Source organism: Lotus japonicus, chromosome 2 (genome assembly GCF_012489685.1).
Source record: "Lotus japonicus ecotype B-129 chromosome 2, LjGifu_v1.2".
Lineage (NCBI taxonomy): Eukaryota > Viridiplantae > Streptophyta > Magnoliopsida > Fabales > Fabaceae > Lotus > Lotus japonicus.
In genome coordinates, this window is record NC_080042.1 from 93510229 (window position 1) to 93529573 (window position 19345).

General features: G+C 35.8%; 1 protein-coding gene and 1 long non-coding RNA gene across 6 annotated transcripts; one reads left to right on the top strand and one right to left on the bottom strand.

Moving 5' to 3' along the window:
• Positions 1–1937: 1937 nt before the first annotated feature.
• On the bottom strand, positions 1938–9625 carry LOC130741220 (uncharacterized). 3 transcript variants are annotated; one of them, XR_009020345.1, is made up of 5 exons: positions 9336–9625; positions 9089–9166; positions 3546–3754; positions 3299–3376; positions 1938–2282 (listed from the first exon to the last, which is right to left on the bottom strand). It is a non-coding gene; the product is annotated as an uncharacterized LOC130741220 (long non-coding RNA). The 3 variants fall into 3 exon arrangements; XR_009020346.1 differs by lacking the exon at positions 3546–3754; XR_009020344.1 differs by lacking the exons at positions 1938–2282; positions 3299–3376; positions 3546–3754 and adding an exon at positions 7757–8093 and having other exon boundaries at positions 9336–9619.
• Positions 9626–12852: 3227 nt separating this feature from the next.
• On the top strand, positions 12853–18958 carry LOC130741221 (hydroxyproline O-galactosyltransferase HPGT1-like). 3 transcript variants are annotated; one of them, XM_057594054.1, is made up of 13 exons: positions 12865–13453; positions 13546–13745; positions 13849–13912; positions 14128–14177; positions 14290–14489; positions 14957–15020; positions 15106–15178; positions 15605–15728; positions 16555–16642; positions 16737–16787; positions 17628–17699; positions 17789–17901; positions 18573–18958. In XM_057594054.1, the coding sequence occupies exons 2-13, from the start codon at positions 13633–13635 to the stop codon at positions 18593–18595; spliced, it is 1035 nt and encodes a 344-aa protein (XP_057450037.1). In that variant the 5' UTR covers positions 12865–13453; positions 13546–13632; the 3' UTR covers positions 18596–18958. The 3 variants fall into 3 exon arrangements, with proteins under 3 accessions (XP_057450038.1, XP_057450037.1, XP_057450036.1); XM_057594053.1 differs by having other exon boundaries at positions 12865–13745; XM_057594055.1 differs by lacking the exon at positions 18573–18958 and having other exon boundaries at positions 12853–13745; positions 16744–16787; positions 17789–17902.
• Positions 18959–19345: the final 387 nt, after the last annotated feature.

A 19345-nucleotide genomic window follows, 5' to 3' on the forward strand; every position in this document is an offset into this window, starting at 1 on the left:
TTGTTATATATTTATCTTATCCTTATCCATTTTTTATTTTTATTTTGAAACAATTTTTTGTTATTCTTATGTAATTTTTTTACGGTATATGGTTGAATATCTTTTTAAGTTATTTATATTGTCATTTCAAAGTTTTTTTTTTTCATCGAAAAACTTTAAAGTTATTTTATTACAAACATTTTGATGATATAGGAGCATATTGGAAAAGAGAAAAAATATAAAAATACATCGGACTTGGTTTTCACGACTTTAAGTCTTTTAATCAAGCTTTAGTGGCTAAAAATTGGTGGCGGCTGTATACTAACCCGGGCTCCCTTGTGGGGAGGATTTTCAAGGCACTTTATTTCCCACAGACTGATATGTGTGGTGCTACTCGAGGGTTCATACCCTCTTATGCACGGATTAGTATTAATGGGGTTAGTTGGATTTTCCAATGGGGTGGGATGTGGAAAGTTGGGGATGGTGAGTTAGTTCGTATCTGGGAAGATCGATGGCTCCGTAATGGGACCCCTAGTTTATAATCATGGGGTGGCCTCAGACTTTGGCATTACTCATGTAGCTCATATGATTTCTTCCCTCCACGGGGGGTGGAACCGTTCTTTGCTGGAGATGTTATTTCCTCAGGAAATTGTTGCCTCTGTCTTGGCAATTATGTTACCAGCTGTTCGTTGTCCTGATATGTTGTTTTGGCCTGAGGCCCAGAACGGTCATTACTCTACCAAGCTGGGGTACCGGTTTGTGATGGGAATTAAAACGGGGGAAGCACCGTCTCCTCATCCATGGGTCAGCTCACTCCGTCTTTCTGGAATGGCTTATGGAGGTCGACAGTTTTGCCCAGGTGCAAGGAGCTTTCGTGGAGGGCTTGCAAGGGGTGAGTTCTAGTGAAATCAAGCCTGTTGAAGAGGGGAGTGGTGGATTCTTCTGTTTGTCCAGGTTGTGAGAGTGCTGAGGAGACTATCGAGCATATTTTTCTGCATTGTCCAGTGTCTAGGCGTGCCTGGTTTGCTTCTGCACTGCGGGTTCGTATTTCAGATGATGTGACCAGCTTGGGCGGATTTTTGCAGCAGCTATGTTCTGATACTGATGCAGAGGTGAGGGAAGTTTTGCACGTTCCTGTACGCAGTTTGGGACGCTCGAAATCGTTAGGTGTTTGATGGTGATCCGTTCACGGTAGAGAGGATTCTCGTTAGGATGTAGCACTTGGCTCCAATGGCTCCAGCACCAGTTCGGGGACCACCACAGCAGCGTCATCAGCCCTCGCATTGGCAGCGACCAAGTCCAGGTGTCTACAAGCTTAATTTTGACGCATCTTTCGGCACATATGGGAGAGATGGACTGGGAATGATAGCCAGGGATAGTGATGGTGCGGTGATTGTTGCAGCGACTATGAGTCATGTTTGTGTGCATTCGGCAGTCTTGGCTGAAGCGGGAGCTCTTCTGTGGTCCCTTAAGCTCGCGATTGACCTTGGTCTTCGGAGGGTGGTGGCGGAAACAGATTGCCTCTCCTTGTTCTAGATGTGGAAGAAGAATGGCGAAGGGGGATCTTATTTGGCTGCAATGGTTGGTGATGCTTGTGCTTTGTCTTCTTGTTTTGAGTTTCTTACTTTAAGCTTTGTTCGTCGTAGTGGTAATAGTGTAGCGGACTTTTAAGCTCGTAATGTTTTTGATTTTGGCTATTGTGTTTGGGTGGAGGATGTTCCATCGACCGTTATGAAGTTTGTAAGTCGTGACTTGTTGCCCCTTGGGCCTTTGTCTTAGTCGTAATAATATGAGCAGTTTCAAAAAAAAAATGATATTCTTTGTTTCTTTTTTTTGCTGTTTTTTTTTATAGACAGATGTTAGTGGTTAGTTGTTAGTGAGTTAGAAAATGTCACGACCCAAAATCCTAAGCCGTGACCGGCGCACAGACTACCACCCTAGCCTGGCAAGCCTCTTCCTCATAGAATCATTTTCCAAACAATTTATTCGAAATGTCTTTGTACACATATATAAAAGCACTAGAATCTCTTTTGTAATTCCAATAGTTACAAATTAACAACATCTGCCAATAAGTTCTTCCATAACCAGCATTTTAAGTGAAATATAAAATCAACTCGAGCACTCAAGTGCCAACTCTTAAAATATAACAATAAATCACAATCCCAAATCTAAATCCACCTAGGACTCCCTATAGCTGCAGATAACCAGGATTAAATAAAAGACACCAATATGACAACCTGCTAAAGGAAATAAGTCGAATGGTCTGAATCTGACAACAGTCTGCTACTCAGTTGCCTGAAAATCTGTGGAGGGAAATAAGAAATGGGGTAAGTCACAAAGACTTAGTGAGCAGTCAACAACCACCATGAACAGGAAGGGGAAACAAATTAGGCACGATTTTTTCCCGCTCTCAGCTCAGTATAAACAATTTATATCATCAATAATACCAGTTTAAATCATTTCAACAATGAACTTGAAAAAAATCATAAAGTTCATCAATAACCATTTCAAATAAATACAGTTAAAACCATGTCCAGATATAAAAAACATAAAACCAGAAATATAATTAATAGGGTCACACATGTAGAACCATGAGGCGGCTCCATCTCGCTGATAGCCCTCTCCTCCTAAGGGATGGCCTCTCCAATAGGGGTGGCTCCATCTAGCGGATAGCCCTTTCCTTTCTCAAGTCGCATCGTGTCATCGGGGGAAGCTACATCTCGTTGATAGTCCTTTCCTCTTAAGGATTATCTTACCCAAGAGGCGGCTCCATCTAACGGATAGCCCTCTCCACCCGGAATCATGTCATATCTCATCAATCTCATCGGGGGAAGCTACATCTCGTTGATAGCTCTTTCCGTGCACTGGCGGCTCCATCTAACGGATAGCCCTCTCCTCCCGGAATCAAACTAGCTAGGTGCACCTAGGCCGTTACCTCCGCTAACGGCTACGGGGTTCTATCAAGGATCCCCAAAACCATTTTTTCAAATCATATCAAGTCTCATCAATAATCTCAAAATCAGCTTTCGAATACTCATTAAAGGTTTTCAAAATAACATTCTCAACATCAACTTTTCAATTCTCATCAAAGCTTTTCAAGTTCATAATTTCAAAATTAACCCAATGTCATTTTCTTCTCATACCAATTCATAAAACATGCTCAAATCAGCTTCATAAAATCAGCTTTCAGAGTTCAAGAATGATAATCAAACATATAAAAACATGTTTCCCCAATTTAGATAAATAGGCAATATGATAAAGTAATTAAATCAGTTATAAGACTGTTAAAAATATGTCATAGCAGTTGAAAACCACTCACAACTATGAAGAATAACCACAATTGCTTCCAGCAATAAAGCAATCCTACGACCACCGAACGACCCTATCGCCGTCGAATCTGAACACAAAAATTAGCCTCAAACCTTCAGCATTTATAACCCTTTTGACATACTACTAATGAGCAACCATAAAATTCTCAAATGTGTAACTAAAACCCTAAAAATAATTCTACTAAATTCTAAACTATGCTATAATATTATTATTGAAATTTTGGGTAGTAGGAATACCTCAATGGAATCAATGGTGTCACCTTGATCCGATGAATACCCTACTCCTCCTTCCTTGGAGCACCAATCCCTAACACTCAAATTAATACCCAAAGTCTCTTCACTGGCCGAATGGTAATTTGGTTCAAGGCTGTGGATTAATGGAGGGGTTTAGTGGTTCTTTGGTGGGGGAGAATTCAGACTTGAGGAAGAAAGGAACAGAGGCGGCGCTGCGAATAGAAGAAAGGAAGAAGGAATTGGTACTGGACGGGTTTTATGACTTAGTGGGTAGTCAATTTCTTTTATTTTTTAAAAAAAATTAAGAAGTGGGTTACGTGAACCCCTTTTATACTCCCTGGTCCCCTTTTTTTTTACCATTCTTATATATAATAAAGATAATAACAATAAATATTAAAACTATATTAACACTAAACGAGTTGTTTCAATCTTCCCTCCTTAGAACAATTCGTCCTCGAATTTTAAAGTACATGATTACCTCAATTTCCCCAGTCATCTTTTTGCTAAAGAACTTTCACTAATCTGATGTCCAATGTACTTAGAACGTAGATTTTCCACCCTTATTTCAACCATGGCTACCAGTTGCTCCATATAAGATACATGTTCATCTAGTTGTATATCCTCATGATGAATAATGTGATAAGAATCATATGAGTACCTCTGAAGCATAAAAAACATGAAAAAAAACTGTATAAACTACAAAGGATCTTGTAGAAGTGTCAATCGAACCCTCTCTAAGTCCGACGAATTTTGGACTTAGCTTTCCAGTTTTACCAAACCATCATACTTCTTTCATTAGAGAGACGCACCAGAGCACATGGTCACTAACTCCATTCTTTAAAGGGCGTCGCCTCCTATCAACATAAGACTGTTGCACACTCTAAATTGTAACCAATGATTTCAAACCATCTTAACATATCTCTATTGTATCTTGGATAAGTTCTAAGAGTCTACAAACTTAGCTTCTTCCACCTCAAACCAACCTATTACTAATCCGTCTTGCCTACCAAATAAGGCCTCAAATGGTGTCATTTGTGTGCTAGACTAATAGTTGTTAAATTCCATCAAAACCAGCTCAATTCCAAACCCCTTTTAAATTATAAAACACAAGCATGTTGTATCCACAAGGTCTGAATAGTCCTCTTAAATTATCTGAGTTTTTTGGATACTAAATTGTGCTCAAAGTTAAGTGAGGTCACACAACAACTTTGAAAATCTTCTAAAATAGTGCACTCCATTAAACTCCTTGATCTAAAATTATAGACACGCTTACATCATGCAAGCAAATGATCTCATCCAAGGTAAATCTTAGTATACAGAGTTGTAGTATAAATGCTATTCATAAGCAAGAAGTGTCCATACTTCATCAATACAAAATCATACACATTAAATTTCTAAGGAAACCTATCCCCAAGTTCATAATAGTACCTTCCAACTTCCTCTATGGTATCTTAAATAGATTGAAGGAACATTTCTTGCTTTTGTGTTTATCCTTCCCTGCTGACTTGCTAAAACAAATTTTTTTTTAATGTCTTTCTTCGTCATTTCCCACCAATAAAACCTTTCACACCTTGATACATTTTACTAGAACCTAAATGAATGGTGAAAGCATGATTATGAGTATTCTCTAATATTTTCCTCCTCGAACTATCTACATTAGGCATACCCAACTATCATACAAGTTGTAAAATATCACTAGAGTCTTGAAAAAAAAATGTGGAACCCTTTCACCTTAGAAATCCTTTATCCTCTTTGCCATCTACAAATCTTGACCATGATCATGTTTAACATCACCAACCAAATCTCTATTCAAACTAAAACCAATTTGCACATAAATCAACAATGAGTTGGAATGGGCAAGCCTAAACCAAAATCTATTATCAACAAGCTTCTAGTTTTAGTCCTTATACTTTGGAATATACCAGAATAATCAATAAGCACAATCAGTAAATAATCCAAGAATGAATGCGGCTCATTAAATCCATAAAAACAGCAGTGGCATCACTAAGTCCAAAGGCATGAATAATAAGTAATAACTCATATCATGTTCCAAAACTCATCTTCAAAATGTCTTCTTTCTTAATCTCTGATAAATGATACCCAAATCGCAGGTCCTTTTGTTTTCAAAAACTATTGTCCTCATTGCAGCCCTCAACAACTCATGTAGGTGAGGTAAATGATATTGCTATTTATTGGTACATTATCCAGTGCATAATTGCACAGTGCACTGCATAGTTCCATCTTTCTCTTCACACACAAAACTAGTGTTAGGAACCAAATTTATGGAAAACTCTATCCCCTTATTAGATGGTACACCCGAAAATTCTCCAAGGAACACATTCAGAAAATCACACACTAGAAGAATCTCTTTTAGTTTCATTTCAGCTGTTTGAGTATCTTTACCAAAACCAATTATTATAGACAACCCTTCCTTAGCAACTTGCTAACTCCAAATGCTATGGTGTTCAACTTCATTCTCCAGAAAATGTGTAATCTCCAAATAGTATAAATTTCATTACTTCGTGACAACCCAAAGTGTTTATGAAAGATTAACCAATCTATATCCAAAGATCACATTAAAATCAATCAGGTCTTAAGCTATAATGGCTATCAACAACTCTCAATCTCCAATCGATACCTTAAAAAGAATGGTGCACAAACTCAACCATCAAATGCTCCTCAAGATGTGCAGCAACGGTCAACGCCTTATTCAGGAAAGAAGATAATTCACTAAGTTGGCTACAATGATAAAAAGAGTATATATCCTTAGCATGAAGCATAACATAATCATCTCAAGATCATATAAACAGTATACTTACTGCCACGACATTGGTTGCCTAAGCATCTTGATGAGTCAAAGCAAAGACTCGAGCTCGACTCTCCTAACACACCATTGACCTAGACTACCATCTCATTTACCATTAGTTTTAGATACTCCACGACCTCGGCCAAAAGAACTCATAGCTTGTCTAACAAGTATTGTAGGGGGTCAAAGAAAATGCTAAAGCCGCTCTTGCTAACACTTATCCATGATTAGAGGAAGTTACACCACCACCATATGTAAATCCCTCCTAAAATGACTTATCTGAAAGCATTAATTTCACACCCTACTTTCTCCAAAGAAATTTACATGTTGAAACATTTGACAAGCAAACAAGGTGTAGATTTCGGGCAAAATGCATTTGAGGAAAAATTGATCATAAAGGCCCCCCAAAATCTAGTCTATGACTCAGCACAAAGCTTTAAGATTATCTACTATAACTACTCTATGGTATCATTCTACTCAGTTTACTCCAACAACTCAAGCATGTGAGTCGAACCATCTATGATAATCTCTAGAAGAATACGATTCATCAATTTATGGGAAAAAGTCACCTATGTTATTAGAGGTGATCACAACACTCTCGTACACCTAAAGTCATCACGTCAATCATATGCTACACGCTCCAACTCAACGATGTTAAATCTAGTACCCTTATGCATGAGCATCCAAGTGCTCTCCATAGACTCTCAAAAGCATCAATAAACCTCTGATCCACGCTTGACTAGTACTAGGAAAGCATGAGAATTAAGCTTAACGTGAACAATCAATGTGACATCAACCTCTCCGATGACACCTACTTGTTGTTGCTCCTCTTTTCTAACCCTTGGTCGACAATCCCAATAACAACTCCAATACATTGATTCATATCATGTTGTAATCCCCTCAACCCAATAGCAAGCTCTATCATTCATGAATTTCATTTCTCGATATAAGGACCTTAACACTTTCTACATCAACGAACAACCAACGTCTATCGGCGACGACCTTTGGCTTGCACTACATTGTCGAACACTACCAACCACAAAGGCCTTATAGAGGGTCCTAAGAAGATAATCGTCTTATAGTAGAAATCCTAATTTAGGTGACATCCTCACCGAACAAAGAATACTCATCAAACATAAGACATGAATCAAATTTTTGTGAATGAGGGACGAACTCAAATCACACTTGGAAACAACATTAAGTCTCTCATGAGGCATTAATAGCATCTTTGAAGTAAGTTGTGCCGCGGTTCACAATTTACTAGAAAGATTTCATCACTACCTCATGTCTGCAGCTAATAGGACCTACAGCCAAAGCTCTGATACCAACTTTGTCACGACCCAAAATCCTAAGCCGTGACCGGCGCACAGACTACCACCCTAGCCTGGCAAGCCTCTTCCTCATAGAATCATTTTCCAAACAATTTATTCGAAATGTCTTTGCACACATATATAAAAGCACTAGAATCTCTTTTGTAATTCCAATAGTTACAAATTAACAACATCTGCCAATAAGTTCTTCCATAACCAGTATTTTAAGTGAAATATAAAATCAACTCGAGCACTCAAGTGCCAACTCTTAAAATATAACAATAAATCACAATCCCAAATCTAAATCCACCTAGGACTCCCTATAGCTGCAGATAACCAGGATTAAATAAAAGACACCAATATGACAACCTGCTAAAGGAAATAAGTCGAATGGTCTGAATCTGACAACAGTCTGCTACTCAGTTGCCTGAAAATCTGTGGAGGGAAATAAGAAATGGGGTAAGTCACAAAGACTTAGTGAGCAGTCAACAACCACCATGAACAGGAAGGGGAAACAAACTAGGCACGATTTTTTTCCGCTCTCAGCTCAGTATAAACAATTTATATCATCAATAATACCAGTTTAAATCATTTCAACAATGAACTTGACAAAAATCATAAAGTTCATCAATAACCATTTCAAATAAATACAGTTAAAATCATGTCCAGATATGAAAAACATAAAACCAGAAATATAATTAATAGGGTCACACATGTAGAACCATGAGGCGGCTCCATCTCGCTGATAGCCCTCTCCTCCTAAGGGATGGCCTCTCCGATAGGGGTGGCTCCATCTAGCGGATAGCCCTTTCCTTTCTCAAGTCGCATCGTGTCATTGGGGGAAGCTACATCTCGTTGATAGTCCTTTCCTCTTAAGGATTATCTTACCCAAGAGGTGGCTCCATCTAACGGATAGCCCTCTCCACCCGGAATCATGTCATATCTCATCAATCTCATCGGGGGAAGCTACATCTCGTTGATAGCCCTTTCCGTGCACTGGCGGCTCCATCTAACGGATAGCCCTCTCCTCCCGGAATCAAACTAGCTAGGTGCACCTAGGCCGTTACCTCCGCTAACGGCTACGAGGTTCTATCAAGGATCCCCAAAACCATTTTTTCAAATCATATCAAGTCTCATCAACAGTCTCAAAATCAGCTTTCCAATACTCATCAAAGGTTTTCAAAATAACATTCTCAACATCAACTTTTCAATTCTCATCAAAGCTTTTCAAGTTCATAATTTCAAAATTAACCACAATTCATAAAACATGCTCAAATCAGCTTCATAAAATCAGCTTTCAGAGTTCAAGAATGATAATCAAACATATAAAAACATGTTTCCCCAATTTAGATAAATAGGCAATATGATAAAGTAATTAAATCAGTTATAAGACTGTTAAAAATATGTCATAGCAGTTGAAAACCACTCACAACTATGAAGAATAACCACAATTGCTTCCAGCAATAAAGCAATCCTACGACCACCGAACGACCCTATCGTCGTCGAATCTGAACACAAAAATTAGCCTCAAACCTTCAGCATTTATAACCCTTTTGACATACTACTAATGAGCAACCATAAAATTCTCAAATGTGTAACTAAAACCCTAAAAATAATTCTACTAAATTCTAAACTATGCTATAATATTATTATTGAAATTTTGGGTAGTAGGAATACCTCAATGGAATCAATGGTGTCACCTTGATCCGATGAATACCCTACTCCTCCTTCCTTGGAGCACCAATCCCTAACACTCAAATTAATACCCAAAGTCTCTTCACTGGCCGAATGGTAATTTGGTTCAAGGCTGTGGATTAATGGAGGGGTTTAGTGGTTCTTTGGTGGGGGAGAATTCAGACTTGAGGAAGAAAGGAACAGAGGCGGCGCTGCGAATAGAAGAAAGGAAGAAGGAAGTGGTACTGGACGGGTTTTATGACTTAGTGGGTAGTCAATTTCTTTTATTTTTTAAAAAAAATTAAGAAGTGGGTTACGGAACCCCTTTTATACTCCCCGGTCCCTTTTTTTTTTTTTTACCATTCTTATATATAATAAAGATAATAACAATAAATATTAAAACTATATTAACACTAAACGAGTCGTTTCAGAAAATCCCTTCAAATTTCCCCAACTCTTATGTCCCCTAACTCTTATAAGGATAAAAAAGATTAGATGAAGATAAGATAAAGATAGAATAATATACAACAATAGTCTCTTTTATTATGAAAAGAAGTTAATACAAGTGAGAGGGCGAGAGAGGAGAAAGAGGTAGAGAGAAGCGAGAGTCAGAGAGAATACTGTAGAATGAGGGTTTTGTTGCTTGGTGCAACTACCCGTTTTTATTTTCTTTTCAAAAACCACCCTTCTATATATAACATTAGGTCAAGACAAATACACATGGGCCAAGCCCATAGACTTTCTAGTGTGGCCCAAACACCTAACTTTGATTGGTCATCCAACTATTCACAACATCTTTGTAGTATTTGGATTGAAGTAGATAAAATTCTTTAACGAATTTATTTTTTTATTTTTTAAATTGCTACAATTAAGTTCTAATATAATTTTACTTTACTTAAAAATCTCAAATTATAATTTTTTCAAAAGTGAAATATTCACAAATTTATTTGATTATATCATTGTACATCTTGGTTTACTTAATTTTAAAAAGTTTTACAATTAAATCCCAAATAATTTTACTCTACTTAAATTTACATTATACCTTTCAAAAAATAAAATTACATTATATTCTCAATCCATCAGCATAAACACCAAAATACTTGAATTAAAAATAAAGACTGAAACTTTTTTTTATGTGAAAATCAATTGATAGATTAAATTCTCCTACTTTTAAAAGAATGAGGACTTTTTTTTAAGTAAGAATGAGGACTTAACTAGCTAAACATTTAACGGAACAAGTACATACAATATAAATTAATGGGAATAAAATGAAATTAAATATTTCTTTTATCATGAACTACGCAGAATTCTATTTAAAAAAGAGACAATGTTTGGGCCAGAAAGCCCAGTTTCATATAACCATGCTTGGGCCAGAAAGCCCAGTTTGGGTGAGAGAAAAACGACAAAACAAATTTTTTTAAGTACAAAGTAAACAAAACAGAATCTAATTTTTTTTTTGAACGTGTAGAATCTAACTTAGATGTGCTGTATTTTATTTTAATTAAATGCTTATTTATTTTAAAACCAAACAAAGTTTAACTTTGGAAACGGTTTCCAGGTTTTGCCCTATATATATTACGTAGTACGTACAAAGGAAAATAGAGAGCAGATAACAATTTCCTCTTTGATTAGAAAAACAAAACAAACTACCTTATTGTTAGTTTTGGAAGTCATGTGCATGTTGCATATTCCCGGATTCGCAATAGTGAACATCTTGATTCTTGTTTGTCAAGATGTTCACTATGGCAAATATAGGATTATGTAGGATTAGCAGCTTATCAGACACCTTCCTCTTCAACATATTCTCTCCTTCATCCGAACCAATAATGTTATGGATAATTTTGATGGGAAATTTGATGCATCACGTTTCTGTTTCTTTTCATTTATCTTATTTTCTTTTGGTGGTACCAGATTTGCAATTTTGATGTAGTTGTTGGTTTTCCGGTATTTGCTCAGACATTTTCTTATCGTTTTGCTAGCACTAGCCCTTAGGCTTGATTATTTGACCATTTAAATCAACTTGTCATTTAATTACACTTGCTACACCAAATTCATGTGGTTTTTAATCGAAAAATATTCAATAATAGTATTAGACAGCCTACTGCCATGTAAAACCAACCTCTGTTAGGCTTTTCCAGGTTTCTGTTTTTAATTTTAATATTCAAGTGGTTCATAAATCTAATGCTTCTTTTCTTCAAATTGCAGGGATATAGAGTACATGCCTAGATATTGTGCAATGTCTTTGACCCACTGTTGATATTGACTTATGTTAGATTTTCAGTTCTTATTTCTTGTCACTTGATGATGGATTGGATGAATTTGCACATATATAAGAAAATTTGTGATTTAATTTTTTTTTGTTATTGAAACAAGAAAATTGGCGACTTCAACCTAAGAAACAAGAGAACAATGAATCTGCTGTCTTGAGAATTTAATTGTTTCGCTGCATACCTAATGATCATGATTTCTCCTTCTTTTGATAACTTGAAGAAACTGGATACTACCTCTGGTGAATGGGATCTGTTTCTTTCTTCATTCTTCCATATACCAAAAACTTTTTCATCAAGCCCTGTGTTGTTTGTACCTTAGGAAACAGTAAATAACAAGCAGAAAAAATAGTAAATCACTTCCTGCAATGTTATTGTTAGACTTTGTAATGTAGTGTAGTTGCTTAGTAGATGTAATTAACCCTGGCTTATATTCAGGTGTGGTCATTATTGAGAGAGAGAGATGCCCTCGGTGCAAGGGAAACAAGACTCCCCGGTAAAAAAAGGTGCAGGTTGTGAAGGGGATGCAGCAGTGTCCAGAAGATTGTATTAAAAGGATGAAGCTGATCTGAGTAGAGATGATTACTGTATTAGCTTAGGCATTGTAATTTATAATTCAATGTTATATTACTGTGTTTACATTATATATTTGAGTGAAACCAATTGGGTTTGAAAGGTTATACATAAAAGTATATTACTGTTAAGTTTCATCGATTTTGGACTTATAGTTTGATTGCAGTTCATAAAAAACCAGAAGTATCAGATTCTGAATTCTGATATAAGACAGTTAACTTGAAAAGGTTGTATCTTAAGTTATAGGACTGGAAATTTAATGATAATTATCTTTATAGAAAGCTTATAAGGTCTATTTTTTTGTTGTAAAATCTCATATGTAGATAACTTATTGTTTAAGTGAGGCAATCCTTCTAGTTTAGTTTAATTTTTTTAAGAAAAGCTTTGCATATCTCTAACTATTTTAGTCCAACTCAAGTTATTTTGGAGATTAGAAAGGTTGAGTAAGATATTTGTAATGTCAACATTTTAATTGCAAAACCTTGTTTTCATTTTATTTCACATGTTTAAAGTTTAAAAACTGTGAGTAGCTTTTGGATTTCATAATCCATTCTTATGAAAAAATCTAATCCAAACATGCTATAAAATAGCTAATACGGAAGTGAAATGAATATTTTCTTCTTCAGCTAATAAGTCAACTAGTATACAGATTTAACCATACTTGTGATATTGATAACTGATATAGCAATCTAGCCAGTCAACCTCTTTGATCTTATCCTCTTCCTCCTACCATTTCTTACCAATTGGCAAAAGAGGCTTTCACCCTCTTGTTTTTCACCTCAGCTACGCTTTGCCCTGCAGGTTTTCTCTCATGTCTTGCTTCTTTGACTTCCCAGAACAAACCCTGAAGCACTTTGTAAACGGCGTGGTGGAGATGACCCATCAGAAACTCCGAAGAAATGGGAAAGAGTAAGGGGGGAAGAAGGTTATTTAAAATGTTACGTAGAAAAAATAAAAACGAAAAATATAAAAACTGACATGTGAACATATTTAACCCTTATTTTTATAAGTAATGAGTTCATTGCCCGTTCATCTACTTATTTCAAATAAGACTTGTCAATTGAATTGAACATCGAGTGCCAGGTCGTGTGTATTTTGCTTTCTTCCCTCGCAATTAGCACTGATCCATTCACATGTATGTATGTATGTATGTATCTGAATCTGAAAGTGGTTCTTCATCCCAGCTTTCAGATACTTTGTTGAAACTGGTAACCGAAAAAGCATAGACTCATCAACATTGATAGAGCGGTTATAACGTCGTCGTCTTCTTAGTTAAAACTTGTAAACATCAAAGCCCAACCAAACAGTTTTCTTTCTTTCTCAAAACATCGATTTGATCCCTCTTTTCGTTTCCATATCCAAATTTCACATAGAACAATCAATCTCCCCGGATCTGGAAAAGTACAGGAATACGAGTCGATTGCATGAGAAATTTCTGAAACTTTTTCCAAGTTGAAGAAATGCGTAGCTGGGGATCGCAAAGCCGGCTATCTGGTCAATCTTTTGGATCTCGAGTTTCAGCTCTCGTGTTTGCCATGATCGCTACAATGGCTACTGTTTATGTTGCCGGCCGGTTAGTTATTCTATGAAAAATTCTCGTTCTTCTTCAATATTTGTCTTTTGAAGTTCAGTTTTAGGTCGCGGTTCGAGTTTTTCATACACTGTTTCATGTGCAGGCTGTGGCAGGACGCGGAAAATAGGGTGCATTTAGTTGAAGAGCTTGAAAAAAGAACTGGTCAGGTATGATTTTAGTTTTCTTCATTGCAGTCATGGCATGTCATACATTGCACATTATATGTGTTTTCATATAGGTATTAATATTATTAATTTCATTTTGGTTACTTTATAACATATCTTGTGTTGTTTGTAGCGCCATTGCTCGCATGTTTATTTTTAATTTTTAGTTATAATAGTCTTAGGATGTTAATGGAGTTGCATAGTTCATTTGATTTCAGGGTCAATCTGCCGTATCTGTTGATGATACACTGAAAGTTATAGCCTGCAGGTAATCTTCCTATAGTTAGGGTCTTGCCGAAGTCATTTTGGTTGCTGAATTCAAATTTGGTTGGGATTGATTGAGCTTTATTTGAGATTATTGCTGACAACCTTGATTTCAGGGAACAGCAGAAGAAGTTGTCTGCCCTTGAGATGGAACTAACTGCTGCTAGAAAGGAAGGTTTTGTTTCAAAGCATTTGTCAGGAGACAATGAAAAGCAGAAGCATCCTACGAAGAAGGTTCTTTCAGTGATAGGAGTAATGACAACCTTTGGCCGAAGAAAGAATCGAGATGCAATCCGCAAGGCATGGATGCCAACAGGTATGTTTTTCATTTGCTTGGTTTCCTTTTGCAAGACCACTGCATATTAGCATTCACAGTTTTATTCAATGGAACACCTGCTATGTGTCTAGAGATTTCAGGTGCTTTGCATTTTGAAAGCTGGTATCTGATTACAATGATTGTTAGCTACTACTGAATAATCAGGACTATCAAGTGTTCTGTTATTGTTTTTGGTTTAGGGTGATTTGCAGTGAATTCGTAGTGAAATCAGAACTCAGATTTGATAACAGCTCGAGCTAGGTGTTGATCACATCTCAGTTTCAAGTTATCCACGATTCTCTAATAACCTTTGTCACCTATTTCTGTGGTTTTATAATTTATTTTTGTTTAAAAAATTTAACATCATTATTCATTAGCTATATGTTCAACCAATCACATTAGTAATTTGTTCTATACCGTAAATATTGTAGAAGCTTTATTAGAACTCATTGATGCCCTATTTGCAGGTACTGCTATGAAAAAACTAGCAGATCAGAAAGGTGTCATTGTGCGATTTGTAATAGGAAGAAGGTATAGTTTTGGATGTTCAAATTCAAATTTAGCAAATGATTGTCTTTTTTAGTTTTTAATTGGATTGACATTTCCTTCCATACAGTGCAAACCGTGGAGACAGTTTGGACAAAGAAATTGAAACAGAAATCAGTCAGACGAATGACTTCATCATTCTTGTATGTTAACTTTTTTTTTGAACTTTTGTATGTTAACTTTTATAATGATAGTTATGAGCAAAAAAAAATTGATGGGTATAATAGATTTAATTACTTTCCCAATCCCCATATGACTAAATGGAATGATTGAATGTGCAGACCTTATAATTACATCAAATATATTTTTCAATGCCAAAAAAGTCTTGGTGTGATTGAGATGTGGGTTTCAAGCTTCTTTTTCTAAACTCAGATTTCTGGTATATTGTTGGCATACATTTTGGCCATTGTTTGTTTTTACCCTATGATTGTGGACCTATTGAGTTGATGTGGTGATGGACTCTTGGTTGGTATTTGGAAGCATGGCATGAAGTTGTATTCATATACTTTAATATATGAAACAAGTAAACATCATTACGTCATTAGCATATCATTTACTTTACTTCACAGGATAATCAAGTGGAGGCACCAGAAGAGAGAGCAAAAAAGATAAAATCGTTCTTCATTTATGCGGTGGACAATTGGGATGCTGAATTTTATGCCAAGGTCAATGATGATGTCTATGTTAATCTTGGTATGTGGCCCTTAATTCTATCTGCTGATGAAAAATATATAAGTACATAAGGTTTATTTCTGCAAGCAATAGACTTTTAAAAATTAGATAATATTCCACAGTTTGCAGTGTAAATTGATTAACTTCAGAGGGACTGAAGAACACACCTTTCATGAAAACAAACAAGGGAAATTATTTGTACTGATAATATGCTGATGAGCTGGAATTTCTTGACTCAAACCTCCCACTAAGTTATATAAATCTCTCGAATTCCCTGAATATTGTGAAGATTCAGAGGTGATGACATTAATCAAAGCCAATTGGATTACATATCTATTAGCTGTGGTAGGGTTCAAAACTTCATAAGAGACTCTTTTGCTTACCGAATTAACATGTATGAGTACTTTTCCAATTCTAGTTATAGATTCAGTGGACTATTAGGACTTGCTGTGCGACACTGTCATTATGCACATGCAACTTCAGATCAACAGTTTTCTCCTAAAAATTAGGAGTGTTTCAGAGGCTAGAGAATGAAACCACTTGTTGGATAAAGTTATATCGAAGTTTGGTGTATTCGCGTAACAGGAGGTAATAGAGAAGAATGAGCAGTTTGACAGATTGCATTTATTTGTTTGAATGTTCACCCAGAGTGCTTTGTAATTTCTACCAGGTGTTTAGACTGGAAAATGAACTTTATACTCTTGTGATTAAACAAGCTTTCATAAGCATACATGAGTTGATTTCAGATATACTTTCATAAGCAAAGGGAGTTATTGAGATATTTAACAATATCCAACATATTCAACAGGAGTTATGGTTCTAAACATTATTATCCTTTCTTCTTCAGATGCCCTCGGGGGAGTACTAACTTCTCATTTGGACAAGCCCCGTGTTTATATTGGTTGTATGAAATCAGGCCAAGTTTTCTCTGAACCGTGAGTCTTGTCAAAACATTTCATTGGGCTAGAAAGATAGTTTATTTTGGTACTATAACTTCTTCCCTTTTCTCATTTTGTCTAAATCTTATAGGACACAGAAGTGGTACGAGCCAGACTGGTGGAAATTTGGTGACGGAAAATCGTGAGTAATACAGACGTAGTTCATTTTATTTCGTTTATGATAGAATGTTGATAATAAAGTCAAGATTTTCATTTCTAAGATATTATGAGACATATTTCTTTATCTGAGAAGAATTTCTAAGTTTTATTTATTTATTTAGTGACATATCAGTTTTAAATTCATTTTTCAGAAAAATCTACTGATACCTTTTGAAAAGATGTTTCATTCTCATGAAATGAATTCTTCAATGAGCTTATGCAGCAGCATTGTAATTTTGATTTATTATGATAAATGAATTTGTAAAAAAGTTGAAGCATATAAGTTTTTGGTGGTGGAAATTTTGATTGATTCTTGTGAAAAAATTGAGTAATGACAAAATCCACTGAGAATGATGTATCCATAAGTATCATATACACTCTATATGGTATAAAAGGAATCATGATATAAAGCTTCCACCATCAAGACCTATTGTCGGTCTATTCTATAGGCAGTATTACCTTACGTTTGCAAGAGGTTGATTTTAGGACTTGAAATGTGATCTCCTAATCACAACAGTAATGTTATGTGCTTCAGACAAATGGGATTAATTTTCTAACAGTTTTTCTAAATACTGGTCCATTGTTTTGTGCTTCTATTAAGATAACAGATTCTTTTTAAATCAATTTTTTTTGAAAAAACCTTTAAAAATTTATTTAGTACTTTTCTCGTAGTAGTTTCTATGAAGTTATTATATCACAACTCACGAGAAACTTGTCCAAAAAACACTCTAAAACTACTTTGTCTAAATCATTGTCCTAGATCCAGAAATTGTTTCCCTCTTCTTTCTTTGTTGACATTCATATTCATGCTTGCTTGATGCAGGTACTTTCGACATGCTTCTGGCGACCTCTATGTCATTTCAAAAGCATTGGCTCAGTTTATTTCAATAAACAGGTATAGTTTTCCTTCATCTTATTGTGTGTTTTAAGAATGGTTGTAATTATTAGCTAAGTATGCCGGATCAACAAATGTTTGCTTTGCAGATTAATTCTTCGTACATATGCACATGATGATATAAGTACTGGATCATGGTTTATTGGGCTTGATGTGATGCACGTTGATGAAACGAAGTTTTGCTGCTCCTCCTGGTCCCCAGGTATGATTTCTTTCCGCCCTCGCTCTCGCACACATGCTTGCCATTTATATATGGTCAGGAGTTAGGATCTTATCCATTCAAAAATTATGGTTTGGAATCAAAGAATGATCTTGCAAATAGTACATTTGATGAACCACAACTTTTTCTCAAGCAAAAAAATGCTCAAGTTGGATTATTGACATAGCACTACTATTGCCATTTTGCAATTGGACATTTTAAATCAGATAACTTCTAATGGATTGAGATTAAATACGACTAACAGGATTAATTAAACAAATCATATCGGATGTGTATTAACTTTATTGTTATGAAGTAGTATTGATCTTGATCCTAGGCTTTTATCTTGAGTAACAGACATTTAGTCTGGAACAGGTTAAATATTACAAATTTTCTATCCATTTTGTGCTCTCTTAGCAAGAGTTTTAGCATCGTACCATACACGCCTCGCAAAAGGTGATTGATTTAGGCTATGTTAGATCAGAGTCGGTATGTGTAAATGAACATTAACACTTATTTCGAGATAAAAAGTGAACATAATTCTTATGAATTGAGATGAAGTCAGTTCACGTTGCACTAAACTGATATCTCAAAACACACTTTGCCACGTCCACGGTTCTATTGAAATGGATCAAATTGCAATTATATATACTGTTTATCCTACATCTTTTCAGGGGCAATTTGTGCAGCAGTATGACGACTTACCACTGATAAATTGAGTGACATACAAATGATGTATAGCAAACCGAAACCTGTTACTTCCTCCATCATCATTTTTGCTTCAGGTGATTTTCCATTCTGATAATCTTCAACCAGAAGTTGATTCTTCCACTAGATAGTTACATACGTTCTTCTCGGGATTGTTCAAAGTATTGAGAAAGGATTTTGATACATTCACGACTAATATGCGCTTGCCTGATTTTGACTTTTGAGAAAATTATCCCATTCAATTTTGTAATATAAATTGCTCTCACATCCTAGTCAAACTACATATTTTTACCCTCATGGGATGATTAATGAGATTCGTATAAATTACTTAATCACATTAGACCTTTTTATACGTCCTGATTTTGTTATGTGGTGGAAAAAGTTAACTTCCTTGTAAATTCTCAAGTGAACTTTTGGATGTTTTTCCCCAGTTACATCACCTGGGAAGTTCTGGTTAATGCCAGAAGTTGGTAGAAGCAACTTCCGGGAAGTTCCTCGAAAAGAAGTTTTTTTCCCTTCTTTGGTGGATGCTCCAAAAGCTATTTTGGAGGACACTTGATTTACGTATCTGACATAACTCCATTCTTAGAAAGAAACAAAAAATACAAAACGTTGATCCACACTCAAAGTTCTAACTGAAACCAACCTTGCGATAAGGCTATTAAATTAGAGTCTGTTAGTATTATAAATAGGAGGCAATTCTTATCAAGTGGCTATTGATGTGGTGTAATACATTTAA

Excerpts from the sequence above, each read along its gene's own strand:
- LOC130741221 (XM_057594053.1), top strand. The coding sequence starts at position 13,633 with ATGCGTAGCTGGGGATCGCAAAGCCGGCTATCTGGTCAATCTTTTGGA. Across the intron at positions 14,178-14,289 it reads CTGAAAGTTATAGCCTGCAG|GGAACAGCAGAAGAAGTTGT; the intron begins GTAATCTTCCTA and ends CCTTGATTTCAG. Across the intron at positions 16,788-17,627 it reads AAATTTGGTGACGGAAAATC|GTACTTTCGACATGCTTCTG; the intron begins GTGAGTAATACA and ends TGCTTGATGCAG.